The 8,620-nt window shown below is 40.4% G+C and overlaps 1 protein-coding gene across 2 annotated transcripts; it reads left to right on the forward strand.

The window, feature by feature from the left end:
* The first annotated feature begins 4,835 nt into the window (after positions 1-4,835).
* Positions 4,836-7,928, forward strand: LOC138050824 (5-hydroxytryptamine receptor 2C-like). Of its 2 annotated transcripts, none has more exons than XM_068897109.1 (2): positions 4,836-6,278; positions 6,954-7,928. In XM_068897109.1, exons 1-2 carry the CDS (start codon positions 5,412-5,414, stop codon positions 6,960-6,962), a joined length of 876 nt encoding a protein of 291 aa, XP_068753210.1. In that variant the 5' UTR covers positions 4,836-5,411; the 3' UTR covers positions 6,963-7,928. The 2 variants fall into 2 exon arrangements, with proteins under 2 accessions (XP_068753210.1, XP_068753207.1); XM_068897106.1 differs by having other exon boundaries at positions 4,836-5,301; positions 5,385-7,928.
* The last annotated feature ends 692 nt before the right edge of the window (positions 7,929-8,620 follow it).

Genomic DNA, 8,620 nt, shown 5'->3' on the forward strand with positions numbered 1-8,620 from the left:
AGAAATGATCGGCCTTGTTGTAAAAATCATCTTCTAAATAACGATTTTTTTGTGAGTCTCTTGTCTTTAGTTGGGCCTTTAAATTCCTCTATTTTTCTATAGAAATCTATTTCATTTACGCAATTCCGTTGGCGTGACTCTGCCATTTGTGGCTCTAGTGGTGCGCATTTATGTGAATATATCAAAGTTTGGGCAGAGAGTGGTCTGGGGTGAACAATTAAATATTCATTTATAAATTATTCCGCGAAATTTGCACGCTTGCTTGCGAAGTCAAGTGGATTAAGGAGTAGGCAGCAGGCAGCAGATCCAGAGGTAGGGAGTTCAAGATCAAGTTCTGCATGGTCAGTATAGAGGAAGGTCTTGAGAAATATGCAGTGGTGTGAGTAGTGTTGTGTAGAGGGTTGGACGTGGCACAAGTGGTATTCGAGGAAAGGGGAAAGATGTGTGAAGGAAGGGTGGGGTAGGATGGAGGTAATGGAAAAGATCAGGGAGGGGTAGGTGAGTAGAAGGAGGGGAAATATGTCTGTTCTCTTTAACCCCTTAAAAAACTAAGCCCCTGTTTTTTTTTAACTACACCCCCCAAAAAAGGAAAAATCCCTTTTTTAGACAGTTGATTAAAAAAAAAGGTTGACATAAATTAAACTGGTTGGAAAAAACATGAGTTGGTTAAAAAAAATTCAAACCAAAAACAAAATTAAACCACAACACATATTCAGATAAAAGGAGGATCACCAATTCCATCTAGGTAAAAACGTTTTCAAGCTCAGACCGGATTTGACCTACAACATGAACAATCTATCTTTATAAGATCTTTTTTTTTTGTAAGAATGTCAGTTTAGGCTGCGATTGACAAAAACTAAACATACTAAGAACATACCCATGCAGGTTGCGAGTCAGTTAAAAATGTCTTTGTTTTGCTCATAGGTATTTTCATTTTTTTGAGCTGTACAAATAAACGTGTGGGAGGTGCAGTGGCATCATGGTTATTGCGCTCGACTCCGCAGCAAGTGGTCCGGGTTTGGGCCCTGGCGAGGGACATTGTGTTGTGTTCTTGGGAAAGACACTTAACTCTCACGGTGACTATCTCCACCCAGGTGTATAAATGGGTACCGGCGAATTTAATACCGGGGGTAGCCCTGCGATGGACTAGCATCCCACCCAGGGGGGGGGAGTAGAAAGTCGCTTCGTGCCACTTACTTTACTTACCTAAAAATAAAAGTGAAAGAAATGTGAAACTAGCCCCAGTTGTTCTAAGGCTGGATAACTTTATCCGGTGGATAAGTTACTATCCATGGCAGTGCAAAAGTTTCAATGTGTGCAATGATTTCAGTCTTTCGCGCCGTGCAGTATATGGACGAACTATCCTAAAATAAAAGGGCTTAACCATTCATGTTTCAAATACTTGTAATTTCCACATTTTGTGAAGTTTTATTGTAGCCCGAAAACGCTCTTTAAAAAGAGCGTAAATCCCCTATTCTTTATATTTCTTCGACTAGGTAAAGTATTGGAATGATAATAATTATAATGGACAACTGCAAAAGAGACGGGGCAAACAAGTTGATTGCCAAATTCAAACCCAAGCAAGGTAAGGAGGAGATTCGAGCCCACGCCACTTATAATTTGGGATTTAAAAAGACATCTAGTTCCTCTTCAAACTAATTTTTTTCCTGTTTCATCATCAAGTTTCCACTAAGCAATGTCACCGGCCGGATCAAGAGAAAATGAGGGGACAGAGACGGAGGCTCAAGGCGTTGGCCGGGATATGTTATGTCCACGAAAGTTATTTTTAGAGCGGAAGTCTTTGTTCTAAGGGAAGTCTGTCTTCCGAGACGTCCGCATGCAGTCTTGCTTCGCTCTCAGGTTCTTAGTGAAAAGAGAAAATGATGGCGCACGTGGAAGGCTGATGAATATATATTTTCTTTCAAACATCGGACCGAGGTTGGCCTGCATGCGGACGTCTCGGAAGACTTCCGCTCGTCTAAAAATAACTTTCGTGGACATGACATATCCCAAGGGCTGGACCGGGAGCCTCCTTCTCTGTCCCTTCATTTTCTCTTGGCCGGATTCAATTTTACAGGGAATTTCCTCTTTCATTTCCACACACCGATTTCCGATGAGTTTTTGCATATTTGCATTCGACAATAGGAGAACGCAATTTCTAATCTTGGGTATCCTATACAAAGGGTTAGCTTTAGCAAATATTTCGTTTCTCGTTTGTCAGCAGCCTTTCTGTGCAATCTTGAATTACGTCATACGTCCATTGTACCTGATATGCGTAAACGACGATCGCGCATCTCGTGATTGTTTGTGTGAGTCAATTTGCACCAACACGCTGATTTTTAGCAAGGGACATTTCTCAGTAATAATCGTTCCGACAATCTCAACAAAATCCAGATTTTTGTTACGTCAGCACCTCTTTACCCCAAACTTTTCTTTTTTAGCCACACTCCAAAAGATGTAATTTGTTATAATTATAAATTAGCATAAATTGCTATTTTGCCGGCACGTATCAGAGGCCTGGTGAGCCGTGTTAGGTGCGAAGTGGTTTGTAATTTGCGGGCGTTAGTGGGCTTCTACGGTCAGCACCATCGCCGCGGGCACAAGTCCAGTTTCGTGTGTTGTTATATCGCGCTAAAAAAGTTGTTTTATGCTTTCCTAGGTTGTATATGATAGCGTTCTTTTGCAAATAGTGTTTTTCAATAAGAATAGCCTAGAACAGGAGCTCATCAAGAGGAGCCTCTATCTCCTCTAATTCCTTGAGTCAACCCTTTCCCGAGTAAATTTATTTTAGGAACAGGTTTTTCCCGCGAAAAGTATCATAATTCCCTTGACGCTGAGATAGCTCTGTTTTGACTGGCTTTTACAACAGTGGGCGTGCTGAATGTCCCAAGGGAGATTGGCTTTTACAACAGTGAGCGTGCTGAATCTCCTAAGGGAGGTGTTCTATAAATAAATCTACTCGGGAAAGGGTTGACTCCGAGGCCAAGTATGGGAGATAGAGGCTCCTCTTAATGAGCTGCTGCCTAGAACTCCAAGGGTCACACCACTGCCTTGGTCGGGGTACACATTCTCGGTTTTTTTTTTTTTTTTTTTCACCTGCTGGGTTTTAGGAGTTTTGGTGTCCGGCTCTGGTGCATTGCTCTTCTCCTTATAACAAATTTGATGTATAAGTGTTTTTTGTACCCATTCCGATGCTAAATGAATGGTACGGTGGCTTGGTTAGCCTACGTACCCATATATCACCTAGCTCGAGTGTCTGGTCTAGTAGTGCAGGTAAAATTCTAATATACCGGTCTTAATATATTCGATGCCCTTACATAAATGCGTTATATTCATGTCCTCTCAGTCGTCTGGTGAGTTCTCCCTAACCGAACGCACTTCCTAATCGCTGATTACTCTTAGATTTATGTCTCCCAAAGAGACGAATGGTGACGCTTCGATTAAAAAGAGGCTTTACGATGCATAGGTCGTCTGCGAAAGGCAACTACATAGCGTGTATCTCGATGGTCTTCCATTCCGCAGATATCAACCCTACCCGACCTGGATTAACTTCAATTCCTGTCACTCACGAGTCACGGTGCTCGTATTGAAATCATCTCAAGAAGTACATGCTTTTATACTCAGACCTCGGTCCTCTAACATTGTTTCTTTCCCGCCGCCTACCCTTGTCCTTTGCTTCCAAATCGACTGTAGCCGGAACGCACTTCAATAATCCTAGATTACTACTAGTGTAATTATATAGAAAACATTTGCATTGTATAAAATGAATATTACATGCGAATACGCATATATTAAGCTTAGGTAAAATATTTGTGTTGTTTGAGAAAGAAAGGCGCCATGCATTTTCGTATCCTTTGCGCGGACTGGTTTTTTTAACTACAGTTTAAACACGAGAAATGACGTCTTCGACGTCTTCCATTCGATGTAGTTTATCGAAAAGAGCATCATACAGCCCGGCTGTGGTTTCGGTGCCGATATGGAATTCACTTGAGGCAGCTTTTCTCGCCTGAACGCTCGAATCAATGCGAGAAAACATATACGAGACCAACAAAAAAGTCTAATATCTACGACAATTCAGCATGTCCTATGTACACGGTCGGTTTCCTTTAAACTTTTTCTGAATCTTAATAATGTTCGGTAAAACAGTTCAATATTTGTACAGGGTTTGCTTCTTTCTTAAAGAAAAGGCTAATGACTCATTCAAGTGTTGGGAAGATAGAATACGGGTCTAATAAAAAAATTTTAAAATGTGATTAACTCTAGTTTACGAGAGAGCAAGAAAATGAAAACGAGGAGAGATTGGGCAATTCGCGTTAAAATGAACAAGGCTTTTGGGGACGAGAAAATCAATGATTGGCCTCCTTTATTGTATTATGAACGGTACGTTCAAAGGTTATCTTAACATTTTACGCAATCAGTCTTAAGGAAAAGTTGAAGTAATCGACTTCACGAAGCTGCGCAGTTCAAGTTTTCACTGCTGTTTTCTCAATTGTTCATAGTGTAACTAAATCAGTAAATACAGTGATTTTCTATACCCCTAGCCTTTTTGATCTCGGATAAAATCATGAAAAATCGCCATTAATTAATTAAGAGCTACGAGCGATTTACGCATCGTCGGCGGGCGGTGAACATTTCTTGAAAAAAATAAGTGGATGAGTCAAATTTCCAAACAAAACTTTAATATTCTCCGAATCACGAGTGCAATTGCTATTGGTCCTTCCCATTCAATATTTACACTCTTGAGAATATTTGCGAGTTTCATATTATGTAGGCTTGTGCTTGGATGGGAGATGTCATTCTGGGATTTCATAAGGTAAACTGTGACGAGCTTTCCTTGATTGAGATGAATGGTCGACTTCCAGGGCATTTAAGGCCGCACAGGTGCTCTATTGTCACGAGTTCCCTAAGACAGCGTTTAAAATCGTCATGCCCACTATCATGGCAACTGCACACTCCATATTAATTCAAATTTCGAATATTTGTTCAGTAAGTTTGACTTGACGAAGCAATTCAGTCTCATTTGTCGGTGATCCTAAGAGATATCAGCCAATCATATCTGATATCCAGCATATCTACTCTGATGTGAATGCCCTCCTATTTCCAGTCATTCAGTTTCTCTATAACAGTGATTGTCAAAGTGAATATTAACTTATACGGCTTTATCTCTGTACGTCTGTGACACTAGGAACAGTACGTACCAAGGTTAAATTAACCCGAAATCGGTCGAATAGCGGACTGAGCCCGAATTTCGCTCGAGGAGGAAACTTTCTTCTGGCTTCAAGCACTAAATCACGGACAAACGTAACGTTGAACAATAATTATTGCTTTCTTTTTAAACAGTCACCATACTGAGATAGCTCCGTAACCTTATTTCCGTGGCTTAGGGTGTCCATTAACTTTGACTTCTGAGCATGGAAGCAGCGAAGAATGGTGACAACACGTCCTCGTACAATATGACGCTGGCAGGGAACCATTCTGGAAGTTCATCATCTGTGGCCTCCTCGACAGCTCCTAGCCAGTTCGAGATCGTTTTACAGGCAATCATTCTTATCATCGTACTTGTTGTATCGGTAGTTGGTAACGGTGTGCTTTGTTATCTTGTCTTTACGATCAAACAGCTACAAATTCCAACAAACTACTTCATCCTTTCCCTCGCCCTTGCCGATTTCCTATTCGCGGCCATGTGTCTTCCATTCCGCATCGTAAACATCCTGCAAAATTACCTGTGGACATTAGGACTTGACATGTGTCGATTCTGGATTTGGCTGGACCTCCTCTTCTGTTCCGCGTCCATCGCCAACTTAGCAGCGATTAGCGTGGATCGCTATTTGACGATAACTTCTCCTCTGACCTACAACATTCGCATGACATCTACCAGGGTGGTTTTGTCTCTCGCAGCGTTGTGGGGTTACTCGATTTGCCTAGCGTCTCTGTCATTGAGCCCTGCGAAGGACACCCCTGGAATTGTTGTGCAAAACCAAAATTGTTACATCGACAACAAGATCTTTCTGACTGTTGTATTTGTAATTGGATTTTTTGCGCCCTTAGCTACCATGATACTAATGTATTGCTTCGTTTTTAAAGTGGCTGTTGCTCAAGCTAAAGAACTTTCTCGTCAGGCAGAGTCTTTCCATGGAAACCATCGGCAGAACTCTCGGCGAAAGTCAAACCGTATGTACCCTGGGATGATTGTCTTCGAAGTCAAAGCAACAAAGACTTTGATGATATTGTTGAGCGTGTTTTGCATTTGTTGGTCGCCGTTTTTCGTGTTGTCTTTGGTAAGCTTGCACAGTCCTAGGGCTTGGGATGGATTGCCTCGATGGTTTGCTGTGCTTCTAAAAGGTCTTTTCGTGCATGTTTTGCCAAATTGTAATGCAGCTTTTAATCCGATCATTTACACCTCGTATAACCACCAATTCAAGAAAGCTATTAAACAACTATTTAAGCGCTGCAGAGAAAAGAGATCAGCTAGCTTAAGCGGGTCCGTCTTAGAGCCCAAGGCAGTGAAAAGACGGGTTCATCACACGCTTGCAACAAACGCCATAGGGAGGACATCGACGTCCTGTTTGGAGGAAAAAAGCGATATCTAAAAATAAGCTTGAGTAAAAATATGGCCTTTTTTTAACTGTGAAATGGATGATTAAAATGGGACTGATTGAATTTTGCTTCATTTTCTTTTTCATCATTATCTTCGTTTATTTATTTTGTATTTTTCCCGCTTTTGTGCATCGCATTAAAATTGAAACCTTTTGAAGGGCGGAAGCCCTTATACGTCCATGGCACGTTTTTCATTTTTACAAACTTCGGCTTCGTCTTTTGTTTTTTTCTGGCGTTTATCGCTACAGTTATATCTAAAAGCCATCAATGAATAAAATTCATTAAGTCCTGAAACCAGCGGAGGCTCAATAAAATATTCAAGGAAAACAGTGTAACTATTTGTTTGTGTTCCACAGATTAAGTGAGGACTGAAGGCATAAAGAAACTCCATTTGGTTGTTATATCAAAGTTTTGTACACCAACAAGGGACTAGGCTCTGCAATGAACTTTCAGGCAAACTTTGTCAAAAAGTAGCGGTTTAATTAGTTTATTTGATAATTAAATTTGGTGCAAATTGACGGCGATATCATAGAGAATAAAATGTTAATTATATGTGAAAAAAACACTACATGCAGTAAAACGTTCTTGTCGCGTAATAAATAAGCAGCTTATTCGACTCAGTTATATAAGAAATCTAACGACTAATTGACAAACATAAAAGCAGCCAAGAACAGTTTTTTGGCCACGTCTTCTCTATAAACTCGTGTTTCTTAGTACTGTGGCAATGGCCGTACAATGACTGTAGCCCCAATTTCATCGCATTGCAACCTTTAAAATGTAAATTAAGTAAAAAGGATGGAAGCGTGGTAAAGCTCTGGGCCGGAATGTCATGAAAGACTAGACAAATATGCCTCTCAAAAGAATCAAATAAGGAGATTGCACCTTTCCGGAGATCAGTTTGAGAATATCCTTGAAACTGGCAGGGATACATAAAAATCGAATCAGTCATTTTGGAATATTATTTCAACAGTTATTTGACATAAGGCTTTTTAAGACGTCAGTTTTCAGTCAAATATTTTCAAATAGATCCCTTCAAATGTACGAATTATAGATTGCTTTGCTCCACGAGGAAACGATGTCTTACAACAGATAATAGCAATCAAAGTCTTGACAGGCCCTTAGCTGCGATCACGTATATATCTGGAATAATTACTTGCGTTGTTTGCTTTTTACAAGAGTAATGTCACGTCTTAGGAATTGGATTCAGAAACATTAAAGTAAATATGTAAGGCTAAATGAATGACATCAACATGAGGATAAACGAAGCTGTAGGTCTTCAAACGATTTATCATGTTATATCATATTCACAGACGCTGTCAAAATAATAGATTAAAATATTATGTATCAATTAATCTTCCAATCCCCGTCTTTATTAATTGCTGTTGTTAGGAGGGAGCATGTGGGTGTTTAACAAACCGCAAAACCGCCCAAAAAGGCAAAACCAAGCTTTTAAAACCGTAATCAAACTAATCCCTGCATTGATAATACGTGGAGAGCATACGAACCCGGGTCTGCGTCACAGGCCAATTCGAGAAAAGGGAATAACGTCATAGAATGTACACGCGGAAGCCGGAAGACACTTAAAAATAGGTGCATTTAGCATCGCGTTAGCATTAGGGTCGGCATTTAGCAGGAAAAAACGCGCCTTGTTGAATTATTGTTTTACTTTACATGTTTTAATTCAACAGAGCCAGCGTCCTCAAGGATGTGCAAATTCAAGACTGAGAAACATCTCAACCGTATACGCACCGAACAGGAATAACCGAAAACCACATCGGGTCAAATCCGAAAACTAATTGAACTGCTTATTTTTTGCGGAAACCGGAAACCTAATGCTAAATTTGGGAAAAACCACAAACCGCAACAGATTCTAAAATCGAAGTTGTTCAGCGCAAAAAAAAAACCGATCAAAACATAGGCCAAAATCGCAAAACGGAAAATCCCAATGCCCCCTTTCCTTAAGAGGAAACAGTTCTAAAGAACCCAAAATTACCTAGGAATGGTCTTCCTGTGCGCCACCATT

The sequence above is a fragment of the Montipora capricornis genome, chromosome 1 (genome assembly GCF_036669925.1).
Source record: "Montipora capricornis isolate CH-2021 chromosome 1, ASM3666992v2, whole genome shotgun sequence".
NCBI lineage: Eukaryota > Metazoa > Cnidaria > Anthozoa > Scleractinia > Acroporidae > Montipora > Montipora capricornis.

Coding starts and splice junctions, on each gene's coding strand:
- LOC138050824 (XM_068897106.1), top strand. CDS start 5,412: ATGGAAGCAGCGAAGAATGGTGACAACACGTCCTCGTACAATATGACG.